We start from the raw sequence: 20951 nt of genomic DNA on the forward strand, positions 1-20951 counted from the left end.
ATGTCGGTTAAATGGTACATGAATAAAAGAACCTTAAAGTGATATCGATCTTCCTCTTATTATTTTTCAGTGGTGGAAAGAGTACTGAATAAACTTAGAGCTAAAAACCTAAACTCCGCCCACAACCACATTTCAATCAGAGCTGCTAAACGGGGCATTAACTGGAGCACTAAAGAAAAGATCGAGGGAAGAGGAGGGGGCGGGGTCCGGAGGTATAAGGAACAGTGTGATTGATCTAACAGGTATCTACACTTCAAACTCCACCCGGTGTTTGTAATCAGAAACACCTGGCTGCAATCAAGGCAGTTCTGCATGATGTCACATAGTACTTGAAATTGCAGTGGCCAGTGGAGGCAGCACACACTCATTTTTGACTGATTTCGAACACACAAAGCTGCCAGTGTATCCACTTTGCACTAAAATTGCCCAAACGTATTAGGAACACTAGAGAATACTATTAAAACACCATGTACAGAGTGTAGTGCCACTTTAAGTAAAAGGAAAAAGCATGCATGAAGAATACTACTCAGATTACTAGTTATAAGTTACCCCAAAAATCTGTTCAATTGCAGTAACACGAGCATTTGTAATACTTTCCACCCATTATTTTTAGGAAGTAGTAATAAATTCCCTTTATAATGTATTTATGAGCATTCTGGAGTGACTGGGGTAATCTGGGGGTTTCTGTGGCATGTAAAGTGGAAAATGTGTATTATTTTTAGATGATACTGTTAGATATGTGTGCACAAGTGTGGGCTGCATATTAGAATACATGGATTATCACAAGAGCGAAACACAGCACTATGGTCACTATGCACTCTCCCTGATGGGCGTAGGCTGAGGAGCAGGGTGCTAAGTTTACCTAAGTGGAAGATAAATTCATGTATACACAGATCGTACTATAATGACACATAAGGTGACAGCCTAATGTGTGTTGAAAACCGTTGAAAACCATTGAGGCTGGACCATAAGCGTTAATGTGGGTGCACTGCCCTCTAGCGGTATCAGTGTTGTTATGCAAGTTTGCCACTAACCACTCCTTTGAAGATAGTGAGGTTCAGATCTTAGCCAGAGAAAAGAAATGGTTTGAGAGGGGAGTTAAAGAAGCAATTTCTTTGAACAGGAATGGGGGCCTGAGACATAATCCTTCACAGATCTATGATTCCATCCTGAGACCCAAAGCACACAAAAAGAAACAAAAGAGAACAATAGGAGGGCCATTAAAGGTTAATAGGGTCATTAAGGCTGAAACTGGAGACAATAGCTATTTACAGTTTCAGTGTAGCCCCTCCCTTCAGATAGACACAAGGCGGTGTCCATCAGTCATCGGACCAGAACTGAAGAAGCGGCTTGGATGAGCAGCGAAACGTCTTCACTCATACAACGATTTGTCCTGTTGACAGATTTAAACTTCGTCTTTTGCTAAGTTGGCAACAGACATTTTTTTTATTTTAATAGATACTTTTTTCAGACAAATGTTTAGTTAGTTTTCATACCTAACAGATTTGACTGCTCACCAGCGGCCACACTCAGCCACAGGCAGACATTTGGATCAATAAGAATATGGCACAGATATGGCCTACAGCCTATGATCTACTCTACACCTAGTGACGTGAAAGTTACTAGTTTTATCTCTGGGGCAGTGGCTCAGGTGGTAGGTTGGCGATTTTTGGATTACTGTTCTGTCAATGGGCAAGGCACGACTTTGGCGCAGAAAGGCACAGTCACACAGCCATTCTGCACCATCGGGATGAAGTATCTTTGATTAAAAAAAGAAAGTGCTACATAAATCCTCTTCATTAAAGGTGCCAGGGGGACAATGCCATATACTGTCAAAAATTTAAGCAAAGCAATAAAAACTCAGGTGACCCTCCACCAGAAAATTTACACAGAGCAGTGGTTCCCAACCTTTTTTAATTTTTTTTATTTGAGCACCCCAAAGTACTGTTTCACACTCTTGAGCACCTCCATGTATCGTGTTCAGGTGTTTTTAGGGCAGTTGTTTACTAATATTAACTAATATTAACTATCAGGCCTATATTTTCTTATTTTAACAACATAAACTTTATTAAAGATGAACATTGTATTACTAAGAACAATTTGCAGTAAAATACTATTTAATTTAATCTTTCTTTTAAATCTGAAACTCTCAGGGTCCCCGTCCCCTGGTTGGAAAACGCTGACATTTAAATGTATGTATTTATTTGTATGTACCGGTACCTAAATGTATGCACCTTTAAATGTATTGTAGACTATGTAACTCTCTGAGGGTGGCACTGGCATCTGCTGCATAAGTTAAACCCATACTTCGGAACATTCTCCATGGAGATAGGATAAGTTTTATGCCTTCCTGTGGAAGATTATAGTCAAAGGAATAACATTCCCATGGAAACAAGTAGAAGGGCTCCTCCAGGCCAAGTAGAGTCAGGTTTGTGGAGGTGCAAGCCTGCGCATAATAAGGAGACATGTTTTACTCCATTGTTCAGTGATCAGTGACTTCATGATACAAACTAAGTGGGCTTTGTTAGTAAAATCCTTGCCCATGTTTTCTAAAGATGTGAATTCCCCTTTTCCCACCGTGTGAAACGTCACTTCCGGGGAGTGAGCATCCGCCATTTCAGCTCCAGAGTTTGTCCTTTCAGTCTAGTTTACACTTTTACAACTCCCTTTCACTTTTCTTATTTGGCATTCATTTCCTTATATAGATGCTTTATGACTTCGTAGACTCCGTGCAAAGTTTTTACTCGTACCCGCGTTGGAGAATCGCGCAAACCGATACTTTTCCCAGACCCTGATTTTTTTCCAAGTGGAACTACAGCGGACCAAAGTTTTGCATGAGCCGCGGATAAGGGCCTGCAGCCGGGGGGAACCGTCCTTCTCCAAGTCATGGCCGGGAACTTTGACGCCGAGGACCGCAACAGCTGGTACTGGGGCCGGCTGAGCAGACAGGAGGCCGTGGCGATGCTCCAGGGACAGCGGCACGGAGTGTTCCTGGTGCGGGACTCCATCACCAGCCCCGGGGACTACGTGCTGTCCGTGTCCGAGAACTCCCGAGTGTCCCACTACATCATCAACAGCGTCAGCAACAACCGGCAGTCCAGCTCAGGTGAAAGGGGGAGAGGTGAGAGGGAAGGAGTTGAGAGGGGGAGAGGTGAGAGGGGGACGGGGGAGGTGAGAGGGAAGGAGGTGAGAGGGGGAGAGGTAAGAGAGGGAGAGGTCAGAGGAAGAGGTCAGAGGGAGAGGTAAGAGGGGGAGAGGTAAGGGGGGAGAGGTAAGAGGGGGAGAGGTAAGAAGAAGAGGCAAGAAGAAGAGGCAAGAGGAAAAGGCAAGAGGGAGAGGCCGGGGGGAGAGGCGAGGGGGAGAGGTCAGGGTACCAGTGCTCCCAGCGGGGATGAGGGTAAACAGAATGGGATTGAGTAAGCACTACAATAAAGACCCAGAGATTACCCCAAAAACGCCTCCAAAGCCCCAGGGGTACTTTTAAGTGTAGAGGCAAAGGTGGGTAGAACTCAGTTATATTTCACCAGTTACATTTACTTGAATAGCTTTTTAAAGAAAGTGTACTTTTCTAGCAGTATACTTTTACTCTTACCTGAGTAGTATTTTTATTTAAAAAACGGTACTCTTACATGAGTAAAAACTCTGGTTACTCTTCCCACTGACAAAACATTTTTTTTGCACTTCAGATTTGATTTTGTTTTTCTCATTTTTGTATTTGTCTTTTGAAAATACCCAATTTTGTGTGTTATTTTTAATGTTTTGTCCTTCAAAGTACATTCACTTCTAATTATAAATCAAATGTCACATCCAGGCAGTTACTCTTTAAGTTACTCTTACTCTTACCCAAATACTGTTTTACTCTTACTTGAGTAATTTCTCGGGCCACTTTATACCTCTACTTGAGTAATATTTTTGGCTACTTTACCCAATTTTGTCTAGACTAGAAGTATGATGGAAGATTTGTAAACAAGCCTTACTAAAAGAATCTAAAGTCTCAAGTGGTACTAGTGTTTGCGAAACACATTAAAATGATATTGAAACAGGTGAAATAAGAAAAATATAAAATGTAATATTTGCCTGTCATTCATGAAATTGGAACACTTTTGTACTCGTAATTACTAGCATGAAGCGAATCGTGAAGTTGACCTCTGTCTTCAATTGTCATTCATTTTAAAATGATTGTCTGTTACATTCCTAAGAATACTTGCAAGTTGACATAAATAGACCACGGCCACATTTCCTTCTTCAAAGATTCTTCAGAGAGTGAAACTGGAATTGGAACTGTTCAAAATGACTAGTTCTGTTTTTTAAGAATGTAAAAATCAGTTACAGAACCTTTTATTAAATTATTTTCATATGGTTATATTTCATTTGATAACCGCACTTACCAATACTGACCCTTATAATTTAACATGAAAATCTGATAAAGTTCCATCCATCGAATATGTGTCCACCTACACCACAGAGTCTGCAACTTAAGAGCAGCTCTAAATAATCATGCATGACGAGAATATTGAAATAAACTACTCATAACCACTACTTTCTTTTGCTGCTGTATGTTGTGTTACTATGAGGAGTTGGTAATGTGCACAGAAGTGGGTAGAGTAGTTTAACATTGTATTCAAGTAATAAGAGTAGCATTACTTGAAGATTGTATTACTTAAGTAGAAGTACAACATAGTAGTCCAAGAAATGACTCAAGTAAGAGTAAAAAAAGTATTAGGGAAAAGTACCACTCAAGAGACTCTTGCGACATAATATCTGATTTATAATTTGAAGTTAATGTTATTGGAAGGACAAAACACAATACACAAAATCAGGTATTTTCAAATGACAGACACAAAAAATGAGAAACTGAATCATATGTCAAGGAGCAGTGCAAAAAAATAATTTAATATTGTCAACATAAACCTTTTGTCACTTGTAGATTTACTCACAGTGTGAAGACTGACCAAAACCTTTACTCAAGTAAAAGTAGTGATACACTGTATAATAGATTACTCAAATAAGAGCACTGTTTAGGTTTGTCAAAAATCTAATCAATACTAAAACTGGGAACTGTACTGATTTGACCAGGTATTGACACTAAAAAAGTCACATTCACAGGACAGAAATGAAACTTTCCTGAATAGCTTTAGAATGATCTTATCAGAACAAGTATAAGACCACATAGACAAGTATATGTCCATAGACCACTATGGAACCAACATGGACAACGATGATTTAATGTTGAAACATTTTATAGTCTTGATATTTAGTATTGAGTCTATTCCTTAGTATCAAAATACTAAGGAATAGACTACTAGTTTGAAATTTTTGTATTTTGACAACACCAGTACTGTTACACTGTCTAATATATTACTCAAGTAGAAGAATGCTGCTAGAAAACTATTCTGAGAAGTATAATTTCTGTAAGAAGTTACTCAAGTAAATGTAAGTGAGTAAATGTAACTGAGTACTACCCTTCGAGCCAAGCCCACTTCGCCTGTGAGTGGACAGAAAGGCGTTCGTGGAATGCCTGTGATGTTCCCTCTTCTCCAGGTCTGCTGTTGCTTAAGTCCTCCCTTTGTTTATATAGCTGGCCTACTTTGTCAGTGCGAAACCCCTTTACTGTGTGGGTGAGGGATGAACAGTACAAATTGGGGAATACCAGGTGCTATGGAAGCAGCTATAGTAAAGGTACATTATGTAACTTTTCATAATATGAAATAAATAATTTTCGTAAAATTATTTTAGACATCCACAATCATGTTTTACTGCTAACCCATTGGGAGCAGCGTAATCACATTTTACACAGTGCCCTCTTAGCACTAAAAATAAAGCTGTATTTTTCTTTAAAGAGGGGGTATTTTACTTCTATAGGGTACTAACTGATAACACATAACACATTTAAATCACTATGTTACCTTTTATTGTTTTGGAAAGGCTTTGAAGGGGAGTGACAGTGGTACATTGTTTTCAGCAATCAGAGTGTTAATATTATCAGTGTGCATCCTGCAAATGAAACGTATCGTTCGTAGGGTTTGTATAGGACCCAGGAGAGATAGCGAAATTACTGAACCAAGCATGGGTGACATCTAAAACCTCTTCAGGCATGTTTTTGATGAGGGACATTATAACATGGTGTACAGCTAAAAAAATGTATTTTGCATAATACACACAACAAATATGGCCCAATATATTGGCTAGGGATGCACCAATTTGATACTGGTATAAATCGATGTAATTGGATATTTACTGGTCATAGTTGGTCCAGAAACTCTCAATGATAATCATAATAATTTAACTATTATTTATACAAAGTAGATCCGTGGTCCCTAATATATTATAGGTCATTTCTGTGGAGAGGCAAGCCCACTCACAGTAAAAAAGCATTTAAAAAAAAATTCAAAACACCTGAATAAATGCTAGGTAGATGAGTTTAATGTCCTACTGTGGAACATCATTGGAGACAAGAAGGTGGCGACCCTCAAACAAAAAAGTTACATAGTGCACCTTTTATTACAACAGTTCATCCAAATTCACACTGAATGGAGATGCAGAATAATAATTACCATGTAGAATGTTAATTAAATAACCCATATTATGCTATTTTCTGGTCTGTTATTATGTGGTTTCCTCATCACAAAGATACCTGGAGTTCTGTTTTGTTTCATTCACACATGTTTAACACACAAAACACTCTCTTCTACCTTCTGAAGTCATGTGGCCATACAAGAGCTTTTAAATTCCATACATCTTCACTAGAATCATTTTGATTTCCCCACCTCTACTGAACTAAAGGTAAAAGGCAGCCTTTAACTTGGAAAACTACAGCTTCATGACATCACAAGGTGGAACGGAGCATTTTGAGCTAGGAGAAGTAGACAGACCAATAATAAAGGGTTACTTAAACATGTGTGGATGAAAACAAATCACCACTCCAGGTATGTTTTTTATGCGGTTATAATATTATAACATGCTTAAAGCTCACAAGAGTGAATGTTGTGTAATATAGTGCCTTTAATCAATTATTACCATATAATGAATACACACTGGCCCCTGCCTCCAACTGAGAAAGGGACAACTGCATATTCTACTACATGGAAAAAATGGCACATACAAGCAACAAGAACACCACTGTGGGCTTGTCCAGACCTGACAGAGGAAGTGGTGGCCTCAGCTCTACTGTAAAGTTGTGGGAAACTGGAGTCATGCATTAAGCAAAAGTCAAGTTATTTCTGATCATCTCTGATTTTTGCCACATCTGTGCTTCAGGGTTAAGCAACAGGTTTTATACTATGACAAAAAAAGTCTTAGTTCTTCTTTCCTGTCAAAAAAAAGTCTTAGTTCTTCCTACAAAGACTGACCTCCAAATGACAGATGATTGGCTGTTCATCTCTCCATCAGACAAAAGCTTATCACTGACAATTTGGAAAAAACTGAATCTCGATCTGGATTAAAATTTTATTAATTGCAAGGCCTTACAACAGTGGCATGGGATTGTCCTCTTTCAGTTAAAAAAAAACTGTAAGATCAGTTGTGATTGTAGAAAAACTACAATCACAACTGCACTGACACTGATTAATGATTGGCTGCAGATGCTGGGGCTTATTGCTTCTTCAATACTTCACGAAGATGTGAGTCTTTTCACCAGTGAATTTCCCTGAGTTCAGATGTGCGTAATTCAAAACAAATATGGCTGTTTATGAGGAAAAAATATCAGAAGGGACTGGAAAATATTGCGTATTTCTGCCGAATCAATGAGTAAAGCACTAAGCTCTGTTCGTCTGAGGTGAGGGATCAGCATCAGTAAAGGTTATATTTGATCTGAACATGTTTACATCGTATCTGGGGATACATATGAGTCATGTTTATGGAATTTAAAATCAAAATCTTACACAGAGTTCCTTTTATTGGAATTGTTTTATTTACTATAATCTTTTAATTTATTGCCTCTAAAAAATCAAAAGGAGTTCTTAAAGTAAATATCTGCTTAACACTGACACTTAAATGTTCAAATGCATTTCATCAGGCATATCATACTTCTGTAGCCTTGAATCTTACAATGGACATATGTCCTAAGCACTTGATTTAGGTCTTTTCCTGTCCTCTGCTGGCAGCCACAGTCATATATAGCCTCTTTTTCATTGGCATGGTTCACTTGGGGCCGCTTTGCCTTGCGTCGTTTTGGTGTGGCTCCCTCCAGCTGAGTTCCGTTTCTTGATCCGGGCATGGCTCTAGGTCCAGCGGCAGGGCTCTGCTACATGAGCAACTGGTGTCACAGGCACCACTACAGGAGTGCTGCTGATCCTTCAATGATTGCGGCAGACTCCCTTGGAAGGTAGTACCTCCAGCGGTACGCTTGGGACCCTTGCAGCAGAGCAGCACTTTATGCCCCTATGGAAATGAGGCTCATGATGGTGGCTGGGAATTGGATGTTATTTAACATGCTTCTAATTATTGTTAAGAATCCACTTTAACATGTTTCTTTCCTAGGGCTGTCTGCTCCCTGGTTCCGAATCGGTGACCAGGAGTTCGAAGCCCTGCCCACCTTGTTGGAGTTCTACAAGATCCACTACCTGGACACTACCACGCTGATCGAGCCAGTGAGCAGGTCCCAGCAGCAAAGCCTGATCAGCCCTGCCAGGCCCCCCACGCCCCCCCTACACAGCGATGAGCCGCCCGAGTATGTCCGTGCCCTCTTCAACTTTCCGGGCAAGGACGCTGAAGACTTGCCCTTCCTGCGCGGGGATGTCCTGCGTGTGCTGGTGAAGACGGAGGAGCAGTGGTGGAACGCTGCCAACCAGGACGGGCGCACTGGCATGATCCCCGTGCCCTATGTGGAGAGGTACCAACCTGTGTCTCCCACCTCACCCTTCTCTGGTGGGCCTCCACAGCAGGACGGAACCCCCCTGAACGCGCCTCCGCTCGGGAACCCAGGACAGTATGCTCAGCCTGTAGTCAACGCACACCTGCCCAACCTCCAGAATGGACCGGTGTATGCCCGCGCCATCCAGAAGAGGGTCCCCAATGCGTATGATAAGACTGCGCTAGCTCTGGAGGTAAATGCATCACAACATGTTTAAAGGAACTGTTCCTGAGTGTTTTTTATGTATTTGAGCAACATTTGTCTTGCCCGCAGTATTGTTATGATACTAAAATTTCAAACTTTCAAATTTTAATACTAAGGAATAGACTTGATACTCAGTACCAATTTCAATACCATGATGATTAAAAAACAAAAACAAAAAACACGTTCTTTAGACTGATTTGTTACCTTATATCAGGGTAATCACTCAGTCATCCAGGCAGGTTACAGACTGGCCTTATACTTGTTCTGATTCAGCTCAAGAGCATTCTAAATCTTTTCAGGAAAGGTTCATTTCTGTCCTGTGAATGTGACCTTTTTAGTATTGATACCTGCTCAAATCGGTATCAAGTTTCGATACTAGTTTTAGTATAGATTAGTATCAGATTTTTGATACTTTTGACAACCCTACTTGCCCCAGTACAGATAAAATTACAGTATAGGTATAACCAGCTCTTGTGTGCTATGTTTGTCTAATTAAAAAGCATTTTGTTGCGTGATAATTGGAGAGTGCACTTTTAAATGCTAGTTGCTGTTAGCTTGACCATGATGTTAAACTCCGCTCTGGTCTCTGAAAGTTGTTGAAAAGTGCTTATAAACCCATTGTGTTGCATAATAATGATGCTCTGAATGCATAAAGTAAGTGAGGAATAACTTTAGACCACTGCAATCGGTTTGAAATTGTTCTGTTTTAAGTCATTTTAATATATTCATGTTTTAAGTCATTTTAATATTCATAACTATCATTATTTCGCTAATGAAATAACACAAATTAAAACCTCCCATAATGAAACCTTCTTTAACAAAATGTTTTCATATGATACTGGGATGTTGAGGATCAGCGTATATCATACAATAAAGGCCCTGTACCCGATTTTTACTGTCTTTAAAAATGTAAGTAGTTCATTTTAAACTGTTTTCAGCGAGCCAAAGTTATTCCCCACTTACCTTATTCCGAGCATCCTAATTATTCACTACAATGACTTTATAAGTGCTTTTCACAATTTTCAGAGGCCAGAGCGGAGGTTGCCTTCACAGTTAAGCTTGCAACAACCAGCATGCTAACTGCACACTTCTGTTTCTCAAACAATAAAAATAATTTGAGGTAGACTGTACACACTCACTTATTTTGACCACAAGAAAAGAAAAAAATCAAGTCCAGGCCCTTTAATAATTATGACTCCTGAGCTCTTAGGACAATAATAATTAGAGATCCGATACTGGTATCAGACTTTGACACCAATCCTGAAAAATTTGCTTGATCGAATATTGTCTTGAAAGTGTTGGTTAAGCCTATATTCTGATTGAACAAATAAATCTAAGAATTAAGACTGAATATTTTGAGAATATTTTGAACTTTTATTTATAGAAAAGCTGTTCTGTAGTTACTTGAAGGAGAAAACGGCTACACAAGACATTTGGATCAGTTTTATCGTATATTAATTTTGTTTAAAGGAAATAAAGGCTGTTTTAAGTCTCTGCACTGCTATCGGTTGATATCAGGATTCGGCAGAGCCATAGTATTGAAATTGGTATTGGAACTGAAAAAGATGGATTGGTCCATCTCTAGTAATAATGAGTGTACAGCTCTAATGGAAACACTGAGCTGGCCCTGGCACTCACAGCCTCTGAGCCCTGTTCCTTTCACCGCACTCATACAGACTGTTCTCACATTACTACAACTGTGCTGTGTGGGACTGGTACAATGAGTCCTACCATTCTGCTACACAGCTTTAGCAAGCTTCAAATGTCCAGCTGATCTTGTACACAATACTTTGAATGGGCGCAATGATAAGCAAATTGTGAAGGCTTGCAATTTTTGGTGTGCCATATTTCCTCAAAGCATCCTGTGTGATTCTTGTACTAGCTTGTCAGTTCATGTTTTAGTCTTCTTGTTATTCTGGTTGAATTTAAAATGTGAACTATCTGAGTCCTATTATCAAAACACATTGCTTTTGCAATGTTGGTCAGAAAAATCACAATTTCTATTTTTTTGTCCCAAATTGTGCAGCCCCACTGACCAACTGTCATAGGGTGCTCTACAGTCCCCTCGTAGTATATTTTTCTCATAAACTTTTTGCTTAATTCAAATATTAAGATTTCAAACCTATGTAGTCACTAATATCCATAATGTTGAAAATCATGTCCAAATGCCAATTTTTAAGCGGTGTTGTTATAAATGTGTTAACATTTTTTGCAATTTATAAATTTCTGTAATTTCAGAAACAGATTTTAAACAAAATTATAGGTCTTCTGGTTCTTAGCCTTAGTTCAAACTTTTAATATACATTTGTTTTGGCATGTCCATGGGAAAAATTAATGGGAAATTTACTTCCAGATCAGAAGTGGTTGGGTCACTATTGAGGTCCCTATTTAATACTCATAATACTATAGATACTACTAGATACACTGCGTGGCCAAAAAAAAAGTTGCCACCAAAAAAAATGTCACACAGTGTAATATTTCGTTGGACTGCTTTTAGCTTTGATTACGGCACGCATTCACTGTGGCATTGTTTCGATAAGCTTCTGCAATGTCACAAGATTTATTTCCATCCAGTGTTGCATTAATTTTTCACCAAGATGTTGCATTGATGATGGTAGAGTCTGACCACTGCACAAAGCCTTCTCCAGCACATCCCAAGGATTCTCAGTGGGGTTAAGGTCTGGACTCTGTGGTGGACAATCCATGTGTGAAATTGATGTCTCATGCTCCCTGAAAATCTCTTTCATAATTTGAGAATATGTCATCTTGGAATATGCCTGTGCCATCCATTGATGGAATAACCTGGTCATTCAGTATATTCAGGTAGTCAGCTGACCTCATTCTTTGAGCACATGCTGTTGCTGAACCTAGACCTGACCAACTGCAGGAGGCTCGTACCTATTTGCTTAGTTAAATCCAGGTGGCAACTTTTTTTGGCCAGGCAGTGTATTAAATTAAAGGACTGGGCGAAGGGCTCATTTTCACTTTTTTGTATTGACAACAAATACAATCTCAAACTGTCATGTGTATGTTCATGGAATTTTAAGTGATTAATCAGTACTAATTAACACAAAAAAGTAAAGTTTCTTCTTTGCTTAGAACTTGCATTCAGATACTAATTGAAATTAAAACTAATATCGAAACTAGATACTCATTTGAGCAGGTATTGATAGAAAAAAGTCCCATTCACAGCACAGGACAGAACTGAAACTTTCCTGAATAGCTTTCGAATGATCTTGAGCTGTATCAGAACACCCATGAACCACTATTATCCTGGATGACTAAGGGATTACACAGATGTAAGACCATATGGTAATATAAAAAAAGTACTATGATTTAATGTTGAAAATCAGATTTTGTTGTCTATAGACAGGGTTTTTTTTATTATCATCATATGATTGGTATCGAATTCTATTCCTTAGTATCAAAACTGAGTTTAAAATGTTAGTATTGCACAACAGTAAAGTATAAAGAATAATTAGGAAGTTATCCTTTATAGACTGTTTGACTGCTGTTGCTCCATTTTGCCATGTTTTCTTTGTAGATGGGTCAGTCAATATTCTGTCAATGCAGTTACATTGATTGTTCCATTTACTCTCGCTTTTGTGTTTTTACCCCGCATATATACAGTCAAAAAAAGAACTTTACATACACTATATAAAAAGACACATGTTTTTTTCTCACTGTCTGACCTAAAGCTGTAAAAAGTTTAGACTGATTTAATTTCAATTAGGATTGCCTAAATTATTTCTATTTGCTAGGATAAAGACAATTAAAGTGAAAGACAATTTTTCATTACTTTCTTCAAAGTCAGAATCTTACACATAGTAAGATTACTATGCCTTTAAACAATCTGGGGAAACCCAGATGGTGATGTCATCTCTTTGGAAGCTTCTGATAGGTTTATTGACAACATTTTAGTTAGAGACATACCTGTGGATGTATTTGAAGGCTCACCTGAAATGCACTGCTTCTTTGTCTAACATTATGGGAAAGTCTAAAGAAATCAGGAAGAAAACTGTGGACTTGCACACGTTCATTCTTGGGTGCAATTTCCGGGTGCAATTTCCAGATGCCTGAAGGTGCCACGTACATCTATTGACGACATGTCATATGGCCTGATGAAACTAAAATTGAACTGGCCATTGAACTGGCCATAAGAAGCATCGCTGTTTGGAGAACAAAGGGGGAAGCTTGCAAGCCTGAGAACACCATCCCAAGTGTGAAATACAGGGGTGACAGCATCATGTTGTGGAGTTGTTTTGCTGAAGGAGGGACTGGTGAACTTCACAGAATAGATGGCATCTGAAGCAACACCTCAAGACATCAGCCAGGAAGTTGAAATGTTGGTGCAAATGGGACTTCCAAATGGATAATGACCTGAAGTATACTGCCAAACAGATTTTGTTAAGGGCAGACCTGAAAAGGCATGTGGGAGCAAGGTTGCCTACAAATTTGGTTCATTTACACCAGTTCTGTGAAGAGGAATGGGTCAAAATTCCTGCCAACTATTGCGGAAGGATATCCACGTTTGACCCAAGGCAATGGTACCAAATACTGATGAAATGTATGTAAATGTCTGACTTTGAAGAAAGTAATGAAAAATTGTCAAAAAAAAATCCTTCTAATTTTTCTGGCAATTAGCAATATAACTAATTTTGGTAATCTTAACTGACCTAAAACAGGTAAAGTTTAGTGGGATTTCGTGTCAGACAGTGAGGGAAAAAAGCTTATGTGTCTTTTTAGATAGTGTCTGTAAACGTCTGGTTTCAACTGTAGATTTCAGCCTGTCAGGATTATTACTATATCACCTTATTTTTCAGTAAATGATAGATGGAAAGAGCATTTTGGGGTGTCAGTATTTATTGTGGGGATTTTTCTTTGCACTACTGGGGAATTTTTTTTGTTACTTTACTGCTCAAATGTTATAGTAGTACAGAAGAGAGTTCAATAAATAAATTAAAAGATTCAATATAGATACTCTTTGGATATTCCTGCTTTGGAGTGATTGTGCAAGTGGCATACATTTCAATATTCTCATTCATTATCTACACTGCCTGGGTAAAAAAAAAGTTGCCACCTGGATTTAACTAAGCAAATAGGTTGGGGTTGCTGCAGTTGGTCAGGTCTAGGTTCAGCAACAGTCTGTGCTCAAAGAATGAGGTCAAATGACTACCTGAATATACTGAATGACCAGGTTATTACATCAATGGATTTTTTCTTCCCTGATGGCACGGGCATATTCCAAGATGACAATGCCAGGATTCATCGGGCTCAAATTGTGAAAGAGTGGTTCAGGAGCATGAGACATCATTTTCACACATGGATTGTCCACCACAGAGTCCAGACCTTAACCCCATTGAGAATCTTTGGGATGTGCTGGAGAAGCTTTGTGCAGCGGTCAGACTCTACCATCATCAATGCAAGATCTTGGTGAAAATTAATGCAACACTGGATGGAAATAAATCTTGTGACATGCAGAAGCTTGTCGAAACAATACCACAGTGAAGGCATAAACAAAGCTAAAGGTAGTCCAACGAAATATTGGAGTGTGTGACTTTTTTTTTTTTTTGGTGGCGACTTTTTTTTGGGCAGGCAGTGTATATTGTCTTAAGGAACTATATGTAGCCCGCGCTCGTTTAAAAAAAAATTATACTACCATAAGTGTACCTGGGATGCTAGTGTCTTAACCCCCAGATAGAGACACATACATGTATTTCTCATTCTCAGTATATGGACAGACCATGCCTCATGTGAAATTTAAGAACCTCCAGAATTCACTCACTGAGCTGCAGAGGCTGCACTAGCACTGATTAATTGGCTGCAGGTTCTGGGATTTAGGTAGTGACCATTCAGTCTAGCAAGAGCCCTTGCAGGTTTAAACCAACTGGATTTCAGCAGTGAAGCTGGCAACTCAAATGAGAGACTTATTGTGCTTTCTGATGGGATAAGTGTTTTGAAAAGCAAAACGCCAGATTATAACAAACATGTTTTGTGGTTAAGAATAAATGAGAATTACAAATGTTAGACTAGTACATACCCCTGGACCACTACGGAATCTGCATGAACGACTGAGTGATTAAAGAAAGTACTATTTATTTAGACAATAGAGTGGGATTCAACATTAAATAAGAATGTTTTTATTGTCATCGTGGTATCAAAATCTGTATCGAAATGGTTTGAAATTTTAGTATTGTAATAACACTAATCGGATAGGTCATGTTTATGGGATTTAAAATCATAAACTTACAAACCTAAGACCATGATTTTTAAATTCATAAGGCTCCTTTAAGCAGTATATAGCACTTCAAAATGTCTTTGTGACAGGCCTACTTAAATATCTATACATTTGTATCAGTTGCGTTTCTGTGTTGCCAGGTGGGAGACATGGTGAAGGTGACCAAGATCAACGTGAATGGCCAGTGGGAGGGCGAGTGCAAGGGCAAACATGGACATTTCCCCTTCACCCACGTCAGACTGTTGGACCAACACCTGCCCGAGGACCTGAGCTGAGGAGCATCAGGCGGGCCCGCGGAAACTGCAGAGGAACCCACCCAGTGCCTGAGCAGTGGGGCCTTCTGCTACACTCGCTGGGGACTATGCTCTGAAGTCCTTCTTACAAAATGTAGATGTGCTATTAGGATTCTCAAAAATATTCAAAAATCAGATGGATACTAAAACTAGTATCAAAAGTTTAAAGGCAACGTTTTTCAGTGGTCCAAAGTTATTCCTCACTTACCCTATGCAATCCTAGCATTGTAATTATTCACCAAGATGAGTTTATGAGCGCGGAGTGGAGCGCGGAGTGGAGCGCGGAGTGGAGCGCGGAGTGGAGCGCGGAGTGGAGCGCGGAGTGGAGCGCGGAGTGGAGCGCGGAGTGGAGCGCGGAGTGGAGCGCGGAGTGGAGCGCGGAGTGGAGCGCGGAGTGGAGCGCGGAGTGGAGCGCGGAGCTAAGAATAACTACCATGTTAACACACACTTCCTGATTATCAGACAATAAAACACTTTATGATGCGGACAGCATGCAGCTGACTTATTTTGACCTCAAAAGCTGCTTATACAGTATATCTGTACTGGGACAAGACTGATTTGCTCGAAATATTGAATACAGGAGCTCTAAGAATGATCTAGAGCTCATCAGAACTAATATAAGACCACATGGTTAGAAAGTACTATTATTTTATTTTGTCTATTGTCTATTTTTTATTACTGTGGTATCTGATATCTTTATCAAGTATCAATTATCAAAATTGAGCTTGAAATTTGAGTATTGGGACAACACTATGTTCTACAGGAGATGAAAGTGACGGTTATGGCCAAGAAGGGATGGACCACTACCATATTACAGTAGTATGCAATATCGTCTCCTAGTGTTACCAGATTTTTATCATGGACTTCAGGGCCTGAATCACATTATTTTAGAACAGTGGAGTTGTTGACAATGAGGCTTTGCCCACTCACGTTTCACTACAGCACATATTAACTGTTACCTTTTATTAAACATTTTTATGGTATGAAATGTGGCAATAATAATAAATGACTGTTGCATCATTGGGCATGTCCCACTGGGAGGAGGCCCCGGGGAAGACCCAGGACACGCTGGAGGGACTATGTCTCTCGGCTGGCCTGGGAATGCCTTGGGGTCCCACCGGAGGAGCTGGAGGACGTGTCCGGGATGAGGGAAGTCTGAGAGTCCCTGCTGAGACTGCTGCCCCCGCGTACCCGGCCCCGGATAAGCGGAAGAAAATAGATGGATGGATGGATGTTGCACCATTAGACCGTTTTTGAGAATAAACGATGAGTAGGAGTACATCTAGGGATGTGTGATATATATGTTCCAATATCAGTATTGGTGAGCTCAGATGGTTTTCCAGATATTGTTACCTGTACCTGATTTCCAAAGTTATTCCTCACTTACCTTATGCATTCCAAGCATTTCTAATTATTCATCACAATGAGTTTATAAGCACTTTTCACAACTTTCAGAGATCTCTGACCAGACCGGTGTTTTGCCGTCACGGTGACGCTAACAACAACCAGCATACTAACATGCACTTCCTGATTATTGGGCATTAAAGAGGGGGTGTGTATATATATATATATATATATATATATATATATATATATATATATATATATATATATATATATATATATATATATATATATATATATATATATATATGTATATATATATATATATATGTATATATATATATATGTATATATATATATATATGTATGTATATATATATATGTATGTATATATATATATGTATGTATATATATATATATATGTATATATATATATATATATATATATATGTATATATATATATGTATATATATATATATATATATATATATATATATATATATATATATATATATGGGTTTTTTTTAGCTTTCTACCATGTTCCCTCATCAAAAACATGCCTGAAGAGATTTTGGATGTCATCCATGCATGTTTGAGTAATCTAGGGATCTCTCCTAGACATTTGAAATGTCCTTATGGTTATCACTGAAATTCTATGCAATGCTCAGCCAACAAGCCTAGTCACCCATGCTCCCACAGAACAATTCTCCTTAAATATACAAAAGCATGACACAAAAGAGTACACAGCAACTTCACAAACTTGATGCAATTTGCATTACTAGGTTGCATGCTGATTATGTTGTGATAGCACTCTGAAGGGGGAGTGACGTAACGTGAGGAGCAATTAGATGCAAACAGCACAAAACCGACTTATTTTTACCTTAAGAGTTGTTTATACAATATATCTGTACTGAGGCAAGACACATTTTGCTCCAAGAAATCAGGTACAGGCCCTTTAACATTACAAGTTCAGAAATATTACCATTTTGAGTTTTGACAACCACATGTGCTTCAAATGTGCTTTGAATGAATTGAAAGTGACTGTTTTTGAGGGCTTCTACCAACTCAGCCGCAGTATTGAAGCCTATTTGTTTTGGGACCACAGAGAACTAAGAACTAAGATGGATGAGTTCAACACAGTATATGAACCAAATCCTTTTTAGGTGGAGGATATCCTTATATTTTCACACACACATTAATAAACTGTAAATACGCCTTTTTTGCCTGCATAATTTTGTACCAGACTTTTGACATCATGAGTTTCTTTTGATAACAAGACCTAGCTTTTTGGGAAAGAGCTGTTATTAGGTTCCACCTTTAATAATAATGTAATTACATATTTTTGGCAAGCAATTGTGTAAGCTACATTCTGATGTATAATGTGTTATTTAAAGGTGCACTATGTAACTTTTCTGTTGGAGGGTCCACCACTCGCTTGTCTCTATGGAGATGGCATTGCTTTGTCTGTTTCCATGGAGACCAGTGGTTGACACAACCCGGCCAAGTTACAAGGTAGATATGTAGAGGGACCCTACCCACAGTAAGAATGAATGTTTTTTTTAGCAATAAAATAATAATTGAATAAATGCAAGATGAATGAGGGGGTATTATGCAAATTGACTTTTGGAGCTTCTACCATGTTAAAACATTGTTCTCTCATCAAAACCATGTCTAAATAAGTTCTAGATGTCATCTATGCATGTTTGAGAAAATCTTGCGATCTCTCCCAGGGGATTTATTCAAACCCTCCTCACAGTCAGGAGTACGATTCTGTCCAATGCCCAGCTCACAAGCATATCACCCATGTTTCCACGTGGCCATTTTTCCATGAATATACAAAACATTAGGTCTACACTACAACTTCACAAACCTGATCTGATGTGCAATAGTTTTTAGTGGGATGCACACTGATTTAGGGCTGGGCAAAAAATCTATTAAATCTTTTCATCAAATTTGAAGTTCAAATTGATTTGTTTGGAAGAAAATTGATTTTTATCTTCCTCACTTTCTTGCATTGGAAATTGCATTGGAAATGCAAGAAAAGCTGGTCACTGCAGTCACAAGGAGCAGAGTTTGGCACAGGGCCGTGCACAGGGCCGTGCACAGGGCCGTGCACAGGGCCGTGCACAGGGCCGTGCACAGGGCCGTGCACAGGGCCGTGCACAGGGCCGTGCACAGGGCCGTGCACAGGGCCGTGCACAGGGCCGTGCACAGGGCCGTGCACAGGGCCGTGCACAGGGCCGTGCACAGGGTATTTCAGTTTTGACCATTTTTCTGTAGTTTACAGAACATTTTAGTCTTGAAAAAATTTAAAATTTAATCAAAAATTGAATATTTACAGAAAAAAATATACAATTTTATTTTCAGGCAAAATCGGGCAGCCCTACGCTGATTTCGTTGTGATTGTTTCTGAAGTGGGAGTGACTTGGTGCAGAGTATCAAAAACAAAACTGAAACTTATTAAACGTTAATACATACTTTTCTGCAAATACAGCATTGTCAAAACAATAAAAGGTAACATGGTGATCTAAATTTGTAATGAGCAATTAATAGCCCATAGAAGTAAAATACCCCTCTTTAATGCCATACCGTGGAGCATTCCAGGCAAAGTAACACCATCTCCATGGAGACAAGCAGGCAGCCTAATCTCCATCAGAAATGTTACATAGGGCTCCTTTATAAGGATATATAAATACTTCCCTCTGCTGGTAAAAGTAGGAATTGAAGCATGTTGTAAGGGAAAACGAAACTAATACTGTAACATGCCTCCAATGGGCAATTTAAGACTTCTGCTTAATCCATTCATTTTCAGATTTTTGTTAATTTAAGGCTAGACACTGTAGGTGAATAGTACATTTAGAGATATCAATTTGAAACTTCTGCTGTAGTTTACTTGCATAAATGTAGGAAACAAATGTATTACAAATTTTTCGTCATACAATGTTTTCATTTAAAATAAGGAACTTTATTTGTAAAAAAAAAAAAAAAAAAAAAAAAAAAAAGCCAAAATTGTCTATATTTGAGACATTTCAATCTGAAAAATGGACAACCAGTTTTCAGTTTCTTGCTTCATTTTGTTAGCATATTAGATACAAAAAAGTTACAGAGGTGATTTTGGATATCTTAAGTGTTTGAGTTTACTCTTATAAATCAGGCTTCGAACTCAATATCAACAATTTTTTGTCAAAATCTTAAGTACAAGATTGTAAAATTTGGTGTATGTGTGCAGGCTCGTCGGGAAAAATTTCGGGACCCGGGGCAAGAAGGCTCACATGGGCCACCCGCTAATATAAATTTATGGGATGAAGGTCCAATTCTGGGCCCCTAAAACCATAGGGCCTGAGACAAGATTCTGTTAAAACTACATTCATCCCATTCCTTCAGCAATGCTTTGATTTGAAATGTCCTCTTCTTTTTTGTAAACTCATGTGAAATGCAAGGGAAATTCAACAGTTCAATATATACTTTACCATTCCCAGTATGGACTAATGGATATATGTTGTATCATTACATTAACTTTTTAGTGTAGAAATTGTGCTTACGTGCCTCTGCCTTCAATGGTCATTTAAGTATTAAAGTGCCTGTACCTGATTTGAATGTATTGTTGTGAAAATAATGCTCTTTACATCATGCATTGTGTGGTAAAAGCTGCTAAGTAAATACATTGAGATTGTAAAATATAATCTATTCATTGTATGTAACATTTTTCTCAAACAGTTCAACCTAAAACATGTTTTTTCGATTTGTGGTTTGACATCAGGTACAGGCCCTTTAAGGATATAATTTAGAAGAATGAGCTGCAATGTGTTTGATAGTGATTCCAAAAGTGTGTCATTTGTGGTTTTTCAATTTCCCAAATGTTTGCCAAATGTTTCCCAGCTTAGGTATGACATGTTTCAGAAGACTTGTGCACCTTATTCTGTGGCTGTTCACTTGTCTTCCGCTTGTCTTCCACTGTCCCAACCAAAATACAAACTATAGACAAGCTGCTGTAATCCCTATGCAATGTAAATGTACAGA

General features: G+C 38.7%; 1 protein-coding gene across 1 annotated transcript; it reads left to right on the plus strand.

The window, feature by feature from the left end:
- Positions 1 to 2595: 2595 nt before the first annotated feature.
- Positions 2596 to 17129, plus strand: LOC117381477 (adapter molecule crk-like). The gene is made up of 3 exons (XM_033978455.2): positions 2596 to 3106; positions 8479 to 9044; positions 15434 to 17129. The coding sequence occupies exons 1-3, from the start codon at positions 2887 to 2889 to the stop codon at positions 15566 to 15568; spliced, it is 921 nt and encodes a 306-aa protein (XP_033834346.1). The 5' UTR covers positions 2596 to 2886; the 3' UTR covers positions 15569 to 17129.
- Positions 17130 to 20951: the final 3822 nt, after the last annotated feature.

This window comes from Periophthalmus magnuspinnatus, chromosome 14, assembly GCF_009829125.3.
Source record: "Periophthalmus magnuspinnatus isolate fPerMag1 chromosome 14, fPerMag1.2.pri, whole genome shotgun sequence".
NCBI classification, from domain to species: Eukaryota; Metazoa; Chordata; class Actinopteri; order Gobiiformes; family Gobiidae; genus Periophthalmus; species Periophthalmus magnuspinnatus.